Source organism: Diachasmimorpha longicaudata, chromosome 12, assembly GCF_034640455.1.
Source record: "Diachasmimorpha longicaudata isolate KC_UGA_2023 chromosome 12, iyDiaLong2, whole genome shotgun sequence".
Classification (NCBI taxonomy): Eukaryota; Metazoa; Arthropoda; class Insecta; order Hymenoptera; family Braconidae; genus Diachasmimorpha; species Diachasmimorpha longicaudata.
Genome location: NC_087236.1, coordinates 6,253,162 through 6,267,073, shown reverse-complemented (window position 1 = coordinate 6,267,073; position 13,912 = coordinate 6,253,162). Strand labels below are relative to the sequence as shown.

The 13,912-nt window shown below is 45.2% G+C and overlaps 6 protein-coding genes across 7 annotated transcripts; 3 read left to right on the top strand and 3 right to left on the bottom strand.

Moving 5' to 3' along the window:
- The first annotated feature begins 98 nt into the window (after positions 1–98).
- Positions 99–3,898, top strand: LOC135167800 (tRNA (34-2'-O)-methyltransferase regulator WDR6). The gene is made up of 4 exons (XM_064131360.1): positions 99–238; positions 412–1,127; positions 1,277–3,365; positions 3,555–3,898. Exons 1-4 carry the CDS (start codon positions 172–174, stop codon positions 3,803–3,805), a joined length of 3,123 nt encoding a protein of 1,040 aa, XP_063987430.1. The 5' UTR covers positions 99–171; the 3' UTR covers positions 3,806–3,898.
- On the bottom strand, positions 3,511–5,029 carry LOC135168054 (probable phosphatase phospho1). Of its 2 annotated transcripts, none has more exons than XM_064131899.1 (3): positions 4,889–5,029; positions 3,957–4,703; positions 3,511–3,799 (listed from the first exon to the last, which is right to left on the bottom strand). In XM_064131899.1, the coding sequence occupies exon 2, from the start codon at positions 4,701–4,703 to the stop codon at positions 3,981–3,983; it is 723 nt and encodes a 240-aa protein (XP_063987969.1). In that variant the 5' UTR covers positions 4,889–5,029; the 3' UTR covers positions 3,511–3,799; positions 3,957–3,980. The 2 variants fall into 2 exon arrangements, with proteins under 2 accessions (XP_063987969.1, XP_063987970.1); XM_064131900.1 differs by having other exon boundaries at positions 3,957–4,787; positions 4,889–5,014.
- Positions 5,030–5,161: 132 nt separating this feature from the next.
- On the top strand, positions 5,162–7,081 carry LOC135167827 (ankyrin repeat, SAM and basic leucine zipper domain-containing protein 1). The gene is made up of 3 exons (XM_064131420.1): positions 5,162–5,302; positions 5,455–6,455; positions 6,568–7,081. Exons 1-3 carry the CDS (start codon positions 5,222–5,224, stop codon positions 6,941–6,943), a joined length of 1,458 nt encoding a protein of 485 aa, XP_063987490.1. The 5' UTR covers positions 5,162–5,221; the 3' UTR covers positions 6,944–7,081.
- On the bottom strand, positions 7,078–9,798 carry LOC135167806 (conserved oligomeric Golgi complex subunit 5). Its single transcript, XM_064131372.1, has 2 exons — positions 9,606–9,798; positions 7,078–9,506 (listed from the first exon to the last, which is right to left on the bottom strand). The coding sequence occupies exons 1-2, from the start codon at positions 9,643–9,645 to the stop codon at positions 7,249–7,251; spliced, it is 2,298 nt and encodes a 765-aa protein (XP_063987442.1). The 5' UTR covers positions 9,646–9,798; the 3' UTR covers positions 7,078–7,248.
- Positions 9,799–9,846: 48 nt separating this feature from the next.
- LOC135167829 (AP-3 complex subunit mu-2) lies at positions 9,847–12,002 on the top strand. Its single transcript, XM_064131422.1, has 7 exons — positions 9,847–10,026; positions 10,153–10,337; positions 10,433–10,667; positions 10,744–10,903; positions 11,028–11,141; positions 11,211–11,549; positions 11,639–12,002. The coding sequence occupies exons 1-7, from the start codon at positions 9,992–9,994 to the stop codon at positions 11,822–11,824; spliced, it is 1,254 nt and encodes a 417-aa protein (XP_063987492.1). The 5' UTR covers positions 9,847–9,991; the 3' UTR covers positions 11,825–12,002.
- Positions 11,984–13,716, bottom strand: LOC135167840 (transcriptional adapter 1-like). The gene is made up of 6 exons (XM_064131445.1): positions 13,557–13,716; positions 13,426–13,462; positions 13,117–13,353; positions 12,609–12,961; positions 12,357–12,519; positions 11,984–12,217 (listed from the first exon to the last, which is right to left on the bottom strand). Exons 1-6 carry the CDS (start codon positions 13,625–13,627, stop codon positions 12,101–12,103), a joined length of 978 nt encoding a protein of 325 aa, XP_063987515.1. The 5' UTR covers positions 13,628–13,716; the 3' UTR covers positions 11,984–12,100.
- Positions 13,717–13,912: the final 196 nt, after the last annotated feature.

The window sequence follows — 13,912 nt, the reverse complement described above, 5'->3', positions numbered from 1 at the left end:
ACCGCAATTGTGCCCCGGGGCACACTAATGAGTTTTAGGGCTTGGAGAGGGATCGCGATGACATCAATGGGAAGCTAACCTCACTGTGCCCCGAAAAATAATAATATGTCATAGATCCACGCGTTGTTGGTGAAATAAACTGCACTCATCCCATCAACCAATCGGATTACAATGCACTCTGTTGCATTAACCTGCAATGCCCTCGCAATTTGCTGTGTCGAGGGGTACATCATCGTCGGTGAGTTGAAACTCCCAGTGGGATTTTGTTCGTAAATTGTAATGGCGCAGGGATAACATATGGCAGGAAGTTTAGTGAATGAAGACTTCACATTTTTTTAATTAATTAAGATCCATTTAAAATTAGTTGACAATTATTTCAATGATACAATTGGATTGTTTATTATACTCCAGGGGTTGGAAATCAATTGAGGATTTTTCGAGCCTCAAATAATGAATTTATCAGGACCATCGAGACATTACACGAGGATGTGATCCACAATATCGTAAAGTCCTCGAACAAATTAATTATTTTCGGAGGAAAATTCCTGAGTATTTGCACATTGGCAACGAATCCTGATAATATAACAATAGAAGATGAACCTCACGTGTTCGATGACTGGATCATCGCAGCCGAGTTCTTCAGGGAGGACTCTCAGGATATTTATATTTTATTCTCCCACAACAATCTTTATTTATTCAATTCGGAGACTGAAAAATCCAAGAACGTCGAGTGCGAGGAGAGATGCATCTGCTATGGGGGATATCTCTCGCGAGAGAGCCCCGAGGAAATTCTTGTATTCAGCTGCACCGTTTTCCAAGAGATTTTACTTTGGAAAGTTGATAATAGAATTGATTATTCGGTTGATGTGGCCGTTCTGCATCGCTTGAAGGGACACAGAGGCGTCGTTTTCTCAGCATTCTATCATCCTGAACTGAGGCTCATCACCTCCACCTCGGATGATAGGACAATAAGATTATGGAAAGTTGGAGGGAATCATGGTAATTCGATTTCTAAATCGATAGACTGGAAGAACGTTGAGATCAGGCTGCTAACCACCATGTTTGGACATACTGCACGAGTATGGAAATCCATTATCACGAAGGATAGCGTTATCAGCATTGGAGAGGTAAGAAATAACTTAGCAATTGCATTTTTTCCAATTAGAAACCCCCTAGGGTGTCCCTCGGATAACCTTTTGGTCAGGACACCATAATTTGTATCTCAGCGATAACGTAGGTACTTTCTTTCGGATAATTTTCTTCGATACCTCCCCAGGACTCCGTCATCTGCGTCTGGTCCCTAACTGGCGTCCTCCGCACCAAAATAATGGCCCACGGAGGAGCGCCCATCTGGAGTATCGAGACCTCCCCTGACCAGTCAACAATATTAACAGGTGGAGGTGATGGTGGAGTAAACATCTGGCGCACGACCTCCCTCAATCCCCCCTCGCTGATCCCCCTCCTGACGTACGAAACGAAAACTCCCAAATTCGTCAGTTACCTGAACTCAGGAGCTCTCGTGGTCTTCCTGGACGGAGGAGACCTGCTCCTCTACGACGTCCCCAATCAACGCCAGGGATCCCCCTCGCCCCAGGCGTTGATGAACCTCCCTAGACTGAAGAGCTACTGTCTCATGCAGACATCACCAGACAGAAAAAAAATCGCTCTAGCGTCGCAAGACGGTCACCTAATAATTTACGAGGCTAAAACCCCTGGAGAGGATTCGAACCAGCACCTTCAGGAGGTTATCAATCAGGAGGTGATGAACTCCAAGATATTTTCCCTCCATTGGCTCTCCCCGGTGACCATCTTGGTCTGTGGGAGCCAGGGGGTCCTAAAGGTTCTCGATTTCTCCCAAAAAAAACTCATAATCAGTTCTGAATTCACGTTACCCCCCAGTAAGGAATGCTGGACGACAGCAGCGATAGTTTCCTCATCTCTGCTGATCTGTGGAGACCGCGCGGGTAGCATCATCGTCTTCGACCTGTCCCCGTCCGCCCCGTCGGCCCCAAAGCAGACGTTCCCGAGGATTCATGGAAGGCTCGGGGTTCAGTCTTTCGGCACCTCAGGGGGGAGGATCATTAGTACCGGGAGAGACGGGACCCTGCGGTACCATAAACTCCTGGAAGACGACTCTGGTGAGTACCTGAAGCCCCTGCACTGGAGGAAAATGCCGATGGAGTGGGTCAGCAGATCCGTCAACACCGAAGACGACGTTTACATCTTGGGGTTTAAGGAGATTGAATTCATGATCTACAGCAGTCGCCTCGATAAATTGGTCCTGAGAGTCATCTGCGGAGGGGGCCACAGGTCCTGGGACTGTGTCTTCACAGATGATGTCGTTAATTTTGTTTGTATAAAGGACAAACAGGTGCACTCGCTGGAGAGTTCCGTCGACTCGAGTCGGAAAATTATTTCAGGGAATCATTCCAAGGAGGTGCACACCCTAGCTATCCTCCCCACCGCCTCCAAGCATACGATTATGATGTCTGCAGGCGAGGACTGCAGCATCAGAGTCAGTGCCCTGGAGCAGGGAAAGTCGGGGTGGGAAGCGTTGCCTTTGGACGTCTACGACGGACACATATCGAGTATTAAGAAATTAGAAGTTTTGAATTTGGAGATGACCGAGGGGGTGTCCAGGAACTTGGTGTTCTCTGCGGGTGCGAGGGCGCAGCTGAAGGTCTGGGCGGTCGATCTGGACACCCAGAGGGAGAGTCTCAGGGGGGAGGATATCCTCGGGGTCGAACTGACGTCCTTTATGCTCAAGGGGACTGATAGGGACAGGAGGAAGTCCTCGCAGGCCCAGGAGGGCTCGTATTGCCTGGATCCTGAGACACGTTTCATGGACTTGTCGGCCCAGCGCTGTCCGCAGGATCAGAATCTAGTGGTACTCCTCGTGGCGTGCTCTGATGGTTTCATCAGGGCTTTTGGGTACGATATTCAGGGGATGAATTTATTTTTGGTGACTGCGATTCCTTATAAGAATCAGTGCATTCTGAACGTGCATTTGTTTGCCGATGAGAACGGGTGGATTATGGTCTCGATGGCCACTGATGGATTGATTAGGTTCTGGGACGTGGATTTCGTGGGGGAAAGGATTTTGAGGGGGAAGGGGGCACTGGGGGCGGATGGAGACGGGCTTGAGGGAGAAAAGCTTCAGCCCTTTCAAAATTGGAACGTCCACAGGTCCGGAATTAACTGCTATGATTTTTTGAAAAAGGGAGGAGAATACTTTCTGGCTTCGGGAGGGGATGATAATCATATCTGCGTCTGGGCTTTCCAACTTTTGGGGGAATCTGGGGAGAGGAAGATGACGATCACGCAGGCGTACACCTGCTGGGAAATCCATTCCGCACAAATAACAGGTAATTGAGATTTTTGGGAGTGAAGTTGTGAAGTCAGTTTTAAAAAAATAACGAATATTATAAAAATATTTTAAAATTTGAAAAAACCCTTGGAACCCATAGATTTCACCACTTGACTATTGAAATAATTTGTTTGACTATTACATTTCACTGATTAGTAATTAATTTATTGAAAAATAATTTTTTCAGGTATAAAATTTATGCCTCATAATCAATTATTGACGGCTGGCATTGACCAAATAGTGGTCTTGCACGACTACTATTTTTGGAACGGGCATTTGGATATGCAACCGAGAAAAGTCATCCAAACGTGTGTGTCAGACTTACAAGGATTGACAATATGTGAAAATCCGGAAAATTCTGATGATACAATAGCATTTCTTTATGGACAGGGGATGGAAGTTCTGCTTCATCAATATGAACCTCTATGGAAACTATAGAATATATATAAGAATGAATTTTTTGCACTATATTTTTTAAACTTTATAATTAATGCAATTTAAATTAAATTTTTAATAAATGAAAAAATATAATTATTGAAGCCTTTATTTTTAGAGGGGGGGGGGGAGTTACTAAAATCCATTCACATACCCAATATTTCCACATTCTAAACGATTAAAAATCTATTCGAGCACGAAGTTCCCTCCAGATATCATTGCCATCCCTCCAAGGTATAATTTCCGCCCTCACCGAGGGTTTCTCTGGATTGCTCAGGTAGTTCATGATTGGGTAGTCCTGTCTGGGGAACACCAGATCGTTCTCAGACAATTTCAACATCGGACAGAAGTCGTTCTTCCCATCCCCCACATAAGCCACCTTCTGGAAATTCATTCCCTGGCACGCTCGCAGCCTCATATATATGTCCAGCACGGCTCCCTTGCACAAATTTCTCTCGCTGAGCTCACAGGACTTCTGGACGTGGTATTCCTCCAGGTGGAGCAGTCCATCCTCGTCGTAGTACGCAGCATTCGTGAAGACTCTCCTTATCAGGTGCTTCAGCTTATGATGCTCCAACCAGTTTTGGATGAAGAGCGAGTTCGAGTCACTGATAATTATCGCTTCACAATTGTAGGTGTACAAGTTCTCCAGAAGGTCCTCGAACCCTGGGACCATTGGAATGGCCTTCACAGTTGCTTCCAGGTCCTCTCTGGGTACTTTCGCTGCATGCAACAGTTGAAAGCATCTTCTCATAAACTCCGTCCACCCTCCACCTGACTGGTACAGCTCCTTAACGTCTTCGGGGAGCCCACCGGGGATCATGTTATAGGCAACATGATCAGTGTTTCCGTTTATTATTGTGTCATCGAAGTCAAAAGCAATCAGCAGAGAACTCTCCATCTGGAATATGTTGAAGTGGTAGTACTTCTAGAAATTTCAGATGTTCATGGGAACATTCTCAGGAATTCCCTGAGTAATACTGCACTGAATTGGAAAATTAGGAGACTAGACAAGTCTAGGTAGGATTCTAAGTAATTCGACTATTAATTTATAAATTTGAAAAGATATGTCACGCAATTACATACGGTTACTTGAGAGGTGAATGATCTTAACAGCCTCACGATCACAAAAATTCCACTATTCGTTCCGACGTTACGGAAATATCTTCAAGACTGTTGTAATCTCCTACTGAGGAAGTGACTACTCTCTTATATCCATTTACCATTCGAGAACAATTTTTATGTTGGGTTCTCGACAAATCGGTGGATGAGAGAAGTGGCAAACGCCGCCATGTTTTTTATCCACTGGCATTCAATGGCTGGGTCAGAATGTAAACAAAAGAAAAAGCCGGCTGATAGTGTGGTTGACAGGGCGAGATAATTACTTCCAAATTTGTGGCTGATTGATTACACTTGGAGATGTCGTACAGACCTGTGGGATGGGGAGACTCATCGGATGGGGACTTTGACGATGAAGATGGATTTTCAATCGCTGACGATGTAATAGTCATTCCTAACCTCATTTACACTCATTCTGTCATTTCATTATTACAATTATCGTTCCATATGTTGATATCATTTCAGCTGACATTTTGCATAGAAAATTTGCGATTATTGCATGCGATTTATTCTCTCCAAAAATTCGCCCCTAGCACCCCCATAAACCGAAGGTCCTTCGCCCCCGTGCTAAGAACCCCTCAGGTCAGGAACCCGACCAGCAGTACCTCCAGTCCCAGCCAAGTGACTACGACCTTCACCTGAAGGTGTTAACAGCCTGCATGACAGGTGATCTCGCGACAATCGACTCCTACCTGGCCTCTGGCCACGACATAAACGTCTTCTTGAGTAGTGGTTGGACCCTGCTCCTGTACGCCTCCCACGCCCTTCTCCCTGAGGTGATGGAGTACCTGTTGAAACGAGGAGCCAACCCAAACATCCACAAGAATGGCTACACTCCCCTGATGGCAGCATGTGACTCCATCCATGGAAAATCCGATAATCGCCTCCAGTGCATTTCGATTCTTCTGGAAGCTGAGGCAGATCCAAACGCCACGAGCAACACCAGGACAACAGCCTTGATGTTGGCTTGCAAATCGGGCCATCCAGGTGTTGTTGTGAAGCTGCTGGAGCAAGTCAAGAACATCGACGCTGTCGATAACGACGGAAGTTCTGCTATTTTCTACGCAGTCATCGGGAACCACCCGGAGATTGTCAAGATCTTGATGTCGAGGAATGCCTCGGTGAGTCTGAAGGACAGGCGTGACCGGACGATTCGAGATATTGCCTCCACCAAGCGCTTCGACGACATTCTGGAGATGCTGGACTTCGAGGAGGAGGAGATCGAGAGTTTTTCCCCAGTCGCATATGTCACAGAGTGGAAGGATTGTTTCCCGGGGATCAAGGGCACCAAGGAGGGCTTCGTCAATGTCGATGTTGCTGCTGTGCTTTATGGTCTCGGCCTGGACAGGTACAGACCCATTTTCAAGGGAATGGAACTGCATGAGTTCCTCCAACTCAAGGAGGAGGATCTCGTAAGACTGGGGATGGATTTGGGGTATCATAGGAAAGTCTTCTTGAAAGGACTCATGCAGTTCCACACGAAGAGATGGAGCCATCTAAGCCTCGGGAGCCTGAACAAGAGCCTTGCTCATACGTAAGAGCATTTTTCTAGCGTTTTAACTAATTTTTATGTTTTGCACCTTTTCTTCTGTTAAATATTTGGCTCCAAACAAGATAAAATAGCGCAAAAAAAAATTTTTTTCCAGTCTTTACAACGGAGTTATTGCCCTAGGGAACGTGGCTCGTCAGATCTCTGTAATTGGATCGAGTTTCGGGTTCATTAAGAGCAATGTCGCCCAGCTTGGCAAGCCCAAAGAGGTCCTATCCGACATTCAGAACAAGGTCTTCAAAGACGAGCTCCAAAAAACCGAAGAAACCCTGGGATCATTGAGAAAAGATCTCGACCAGATGTTGAAGTTCGCCAAGAATGTAGAAAAAGACAGTGTGGTTTATCCACTCCCAGAGTACATCGGCCCTGACAAAAAGAAGCAGATGAGCAGCTGGCCCATCATTTTGGGGGCCACTGTTATGGCTGCACTCTACCTCTCTAAGACTGGATATCCAACAAGACTGTGGAACTGAGACTTCAGTATTTGCTCTTTCATGACAAAACAGTATTTTTGTTTAAGACTTTTGTATTAAATTTAAAGCAACATTTTTATTTTTCTTATCATGTTCTACCTAACGTTGGAAAAAATAATATAATTTACGTTGAGCATTGTGGAACGTCTTTCTTTATTTATCCCCCTTACATTTTTGTAGCTTACTCTTAAGTTTATTATTGAAATTTATTATTAGTAGACATTTTCTCTTCTCAGCAAGTGCGATGAATAATAAATAAATCAAGAATCGTTGCCTGGCATTCCCTTCCCGCACTTTACCCCACCTCACTTATCCCCAAGGTTCGTCAGCTTCGTCATCAGCGGGAATAAAGGATGAAAGTTCTTCATTCCCCTCTGCCTGACATTCCCCTCATACTTCTGCAAAGGTCCGCTGCTCAAGGCTACCCTGTCCTCCTCCCTGGGATGTCCATCCATCCACTGGGACAATCGATTAATCGACCATCCAGCGCTCTGATGAGGCGACTGCAATTCGGGAGGAGCTCCCGAGAACAAATGCAGTAGCACCAAGGACGCAGGGACGCCCCCCTCGCCCCTCATCTCAACGACCTTTTCGACCATTTTCTCCGGTCCCAGGGGTAGGAGTCCCTTCAGAGCCCTGAGGGTTCTGTACTGTTGCTGCTCCAGGAGTCCCAACTGCCCTCCTCTACACAGCGGACCCAGTGCTACCTCCATCTGTCCGAAATCGACAATCAGCTTGGCCCTTCCATACTCAGTCAGGGGCCTGATGAGACAGGCGTGTCTCACGAATAACTCGATGCACCTGGACGCAACGGCATGACAACTCTCCGCAACAGCTCCCTGGTTCTTGTAAGAAGCAAGAAAGGTCGTGACAGCCCTCAGTATAAAGCTCTGAAGTTCTTTCATGTAAAGTGAGCAACTGATTTCCCTCCCAAGAGGGCTGGACGTCTCCCTGAAGTCGGGATCGTCATGCATCGTGAGGATGATACTCTCGATGGCGTCGGTAATGGACGCCATCATCGGTGCCAGAATGTTCTTGGTCAATGTGTTGGTATCCTCAAGGGCTGTGGCAATGACACTGGCACCTTCTGCTGGAAGACTCCCAGCAAGATTGGCCACAACTCTGCTGATCTGGCTCGCCAGGTAGAAGAGAAGATTCGCCAAGTTGACATTAGTCTGTTGTCCTGGTGTCATGGCATCGATCACCTGACTAGCTTCACCCCCTGTCACCAGTCCCTGTTCACATTTGAGACAGAAAAGTCTCACGGCTTTCCCCACGTTCTTGGCGACGACTGTGGAGAGACTCTCGTCGACGAGGGAAACACTGAGCTCACTCGTCACAGTTCGAATGAGACTGTCGATCTCGTCTTGAGAGGGAGAGGAGTCCGATGAGAACATTGTGTGGACAGGATCGAGGAGTCGAGAGATCGAACGAGAGAGGTAGGCGTTCTCGAATGGCTGGAGGATATCCCTGCTGATGGTGTACGTCCCGATGGCTTGGGGTCGCTCTTTCAGGCGTTTTTTCAAGTCCAGAAAGACACGGAGGAACTTGGGGTACTCGCCCTCGAGGGCTTGCTTGATGAAGGACGAAGCCTGGGACCTCTCGATGAGGATTTTTGAGAGAAGAGCTGTCACTTTGTCCCAGAAGGTAGCGGAGAAGCCGTTAAACTCCTTCGTGTGGTGCTCCAGGAGAATTCGCTCGAGGAGCTCTATCTGCACGCAGTGACTGTACACAGCCTCCTGGAAAAGGCGGTCGAGGTTCTCCCACAGGCGAGTTCTCACGTTTGTGGATGTGCCTGGAGAGGGAAGAGCTGCTCTTCCTGGTGCCCCTCGCTTGACATCCTGACTCGAGAGCACAGAAATATCCAGAGCCTCTCTCCCCACTCTCTCCATGTTCTCCAGAGCTGTCTCCTCAATCCTCTCCACCGCCTTCTTCAGCATTCCCAAATTCTCAAATACCTGGATCGCCGTTGCCACTTGACTACTGTCAGCCTTCTGGAGTCCTTGAGTCAGTGAGTGGGTTGCTATCCTCTGGACCGAAGCCTTCAGGGTCTTCACCGCTTGCTGATCATCAGCCACAATGTCCAGACCACTCAGATCCGTATCTGACATCAGCTGTTCCAGTTCGTGGAGACTTTTCGCTGCTTTTATGATGTCCGAGCTCTGGCTCACGTTACTTATCTGGGAGTGAAGCTTCTGAGAGTGCAGGAGGTGCTGGACCCTTCCAACTCGCCTCAGCAGGTCCGTCGTCTCGTGGAGGCGGCTGAGAACCACCGCTTGAGCTTCCACTCGGTTGAAGGGCTCCACTATCTTCGAGCGGAGGCGCTCAACCGCTGACAGAAGACTCTGTACGTGGCCGTGCATTATTGAGAGAACTCCCTCGATCTTCTCGACCCATGTCACCTGGGACAATAAATCCTCGTGGTTGGCTAGCACCTGTTTATGAATTTCAGTGTCCAGGACATCTAGGGCTTCGGTGAGTTTTTTTAATTGTTGGGAGACCGTCAGGAGTTTTGTTGCATCCGTTTGCTTTGATTCTGGATCCAGGAATTGCCGGAAGAAGTCTGGGGAGGTGGGAGATTATTTGATTAGCCTTCATTGGAGCTTTTGTGCTTCAAAATGTTCTTCTTCTTGTGAATTCGTGGGATTTATTGGATACCTACCATCGTTCTCAATACTCTGTAGATCTAACATATCACACATATTCACAAATAAATAATTATTCCATCAACCATCCGCATAATACTCGAATACTCAAAATGACAAATGCCGACTGGCCAATAATAATCATCTGACACGTGTTATCACGCCTAAACAGCTGTTATTGGAGCTCGAAGCAATTAGAGGATCTCTGCGCGAAGCAGAAAAATACAATTGGTTAGGTTAGGATTCTCCTGACTGTCTGCTCCATGTAAACTGCCCAGAATTGGATTATTGTTGTTGTCTTGTTTGTTGAGTTTCCGTATCGTTCGTTATCAATTATTTGGGATCTTCCAGTGGATTTAGTTTAATATTTTTTAAAGAGAATTAAGACAGCTTTCCTGTCAACATGATCAACAGCTTGTTTATCATTAACTCCTCAGGGTGAGTATTCCTCTTGCAATTCTAATTGCAAAAGGTGACATTTGACAGATGACAGGTTATTTGGGGGCACCTAGGTCTGTCCCTCAGTTAGTTTTGGGCATCAAATGCTCGATTTTTCCGTTCCAGGGATGTTTTTATGGAAAAACACTGGAAAAGTGCAGTGGCAAGATCTCTCTGTGATTATTTCTTCGATCAGCAGAGACGTGTACTCTCTCCTGAGGATACACCACCTGTCATTGCTACTCCTCATCATTATTTGATCAGTATTTACAGGTGTAACATGTTTTTTGTTGCTGTGTGCACTACAGAAGGTAACAAGGACATCAAGACAATTTTTTTCAAGAACTTAAAAGGGAGTAATTAGTTTATTTTATTGGATTTGTGAATGAAAAAATTATCATTGCAGTTCCACCACTCTTTGTCATCGAGTTCCTGCATAGAGTGGTGGACACATTCGAGGATTACTTCAGCGAATGCACAGAGACGATCATCAAGGAGAATTACGTCGTCGTTTACGAGTTGTTGGATGAGATGTTGGACAATGGATTCCCTCTAGCCACTGAGTCCAACATCCTCAAGGAACTCATAAAACCCCCGAATATTCTGAGGACCATCGCAAATACTGTGACCGGAAAATCGAAGTAAGGAATTTCTTACTCTGTCACCGATTTAATTATGTATTTTTCGATTTTATTTAATGTCGTTTATTTGCTCCAGTGTCAGTGCAATTTTACCCAGTGGACAACTGTCCAACGTTCCCTGGAGGAGGACTGGAGTCAAATACACTAACAATGAAGCCTACTTCGATGTTGTGGAGGAGGTGGACGCCATTATCGATAGAACTGGAGCTACAGTAACTGCGGAAATCCAGGGATACGTGAGTTAATCAGCTCGATTCCAAGAAAAATATTTTAATCACATGACACCAATGATCCAATTAACGATCTGTTCGAAATAAATCCACAATGAATTAATTAATTCGTGTATCGGATTTATTTCAGATCGATTGCTGCATCAAGCTCAGTGGAATGCCTGATTTAACCCTGTCCTTCATGAATCCAAGACTATTCGATGACGTCAGCTTCCACCCCTGCGTGAGATTCAAACGATGGGAGGTGAGGAAAATTTGTAAATAAATTTTCTGAGTACTTTCAACTCGTGTTGTGTCTTCGTTAATATTTCAGTCTGAGAGGATTTTATCTTTCATCCCCCCCGACGGTAATTTTCGATTACTCTCGTACCACATCGGCTCACAGAGTATCGTAGCAATACCTCTGTACGTGAGGCACAACATCAGTCTCAAGGAACCAGGTGGTGGAAGGTTGGATATAACAGTGGGGCCAAAACAGACTGTTGGACGGTCCGTTGAGAACGTCACTCTCGAGATTCCTATGCCCAAAATCGTTCTGAACTGCACTCTGATGCCCAATCAGGGGAAGTATTCCTTCGATCCTGTTAGCAAGGTTCTCTTCTGGGATATTGGGAGGATAGATGTGTCGAAATTGCCGAATCTACGTGGCTCGGTAATATTCTTCAACTTTTCACACTCTAGAGTGGACCATGCAGGTCTTCATTTAATTATCAAAAAGACAATCCATTGGTCCCATTGCAGATAACTATTCAAAATGGAGCAACAGCATCCGAATCAAATCCAGCGATAAACGTACATTTCACGATAAATCAACTGGCAGTCTCAGGGTTGAAAGTAAATGGGCTGGACATGTACGGTGAGAAATATAAGCCCTTCAAAGGTGTCAAGTATATAACAAAAGCTGGAAGATTCCAAATAAGAATGTGATGCTATGCGATGTGCTCTGAGACGCTGTAAAAATATTTCCCTAATTCACTCCAGAGAAATCCGCAAATAATATTATCAAAAGAATCAATTTTTACGCAAAACTTCTTTCATGACAATTACATTATCCTCTCTGTTCTTCTGTCTTCTGTACAAATAAATTGGTGAGGGTGAAGAAACACTCAGGTTGTTGATTAAATTACCCTTACTCTCATATCGTTTATTATTTCAGTCTTGAGCTTGGTACATCTGATGAATGTCAGTAATAATTCAACAATTTTAACACAACAATTTTTTCACCTCTACATCGTCCCAGGTTGGATGAGTAGGGTACGTAAACAAACGTTCCATATTCGTTGCGTAGAGGGTGTGATTGCTTATGAGATTTTTATGCACCTAAAAAAATTACCTAATCAATAATGGAATAATTTTCATTCTCAGAAGAGATTAATGAGAGGAAATGGCTCAGGGAAATAACTGAAGGTTTGTAAAGGATTTTCGTGAGATTTCCTGAGGGGGGAGGTGAAGTATTTACCTGTAACGTATGTAACAAATCTGCAACACTAACGGGGGGCAGCTCAGGGGGTAATGTTTGCGAAGAACAGGCCATTGCGAAGGCAGTTGCTTGCTCGATATCGTCAATACTTTGTTTTACAGCAGGTACTTGTCCATCGGAGTCTATGACGTCTGTCGGAGTACTAAAAAAGGTACAAAAACATTTGCATGCAGACAAAAACACTCTCACCAGTTTTTAAATCATTAAGAAACATAATTGTTGGCAATATACCTGGAAAATAGACTGTGAGGTATAGAAATGGTGTTTCTCTTCCACGAACTTGGCACAGGCTCCCCAATATTATAAATAAAACCCTCGTCCCTAACAGCGAAGCCCTTTCTCCTCGCGATGATCGCTGTTATCAAATTTTTTAAGAATATCTGAGTGGCAGCAATGATGATGTGCGCAGTATTTTCCTCGGCGCCGTCCATGTTATTCTCCCACGCCGCCAGCATGAGCCTCGCCAGGACAAAAGTGCGATCGGGAAGAACGAGCTCTTGAGCACTGGAACGGTTGGCGCCGATGGGCTCGTCACCAACTGGTGATGAGTTTTGACTTAGGACTTCTATGTACACGTCTGCCGGCTGTATAGTCCGGAAGAAAATTATTTTCGATAAGAAGATAAAGGAAAAAAAATCACCAGATGGAATTGAAGTTGGAAAAGTTAGTAAAATTATTCTAATTCCAATCTACAACCGATAAACAATCGCTTTGAATAAATGATAGGGGCAGTACTCACCTCAAAATTCGATTTATCAGTTTTAAACTTTCGTTTCAATCGCAATCTCTTCTCTTTTATTGTCTTGTCTTTGTCAACATGTGGATGAGTATTATTAGCCTTGATATTCCTTCCTGGTGTGGCAGTGGCAAGGCCCCTGACTTTATTAAATAAACAAAGAAGAAATTCATTGTGAAGGCGCACCTGCTCCTCAGTCATGATATTTCGTGCTTCGCAGTCGAATTCCTCCTTCGAGGTCTGAGCAAAAATTATTGCTTGAATTCACCAAAAAACGACAGAACTGGGGGTAAATTCATTGGAAGTACTTACCTTCATCAGGAACCACTGTTTCATCTTCTCGAAATACCTGTAAACACAGAATCACAATAATCGACTTAACCTCACGTTCCCCTCACATTTACCAGCTCATTGAGGCGATAAAAAAATTAATGACCACTCACACTTTGGCGTTATCCCCCAGGGAAGCGATGAGGGTTTTTCTGGCCAAATTAAGGTCCTTGGAAGATGTCATTTTCAATAACTAGTGCATGTAGTTTTCAGGGAGTGATTGTGTCAAAATTTTGGAGCACCAGATGCTTGTAAACATGCATGGAGAACACATGCGGTGGGTCATCAATGGGGGATGAGAACCACTGGAGGAATGGCTGATGACTGGCTCTGTGATTGGTCGAAGGGAATTTGCGGCCTTGGGTTGAAAGACACTTCACATCCGCAAAATGTTCTGCCAAAAATGATTTTTCGACTTTGCGAAATTCAAGGTAGGTTATAGGTTATGTTGACAAATCCTGATTCTCCT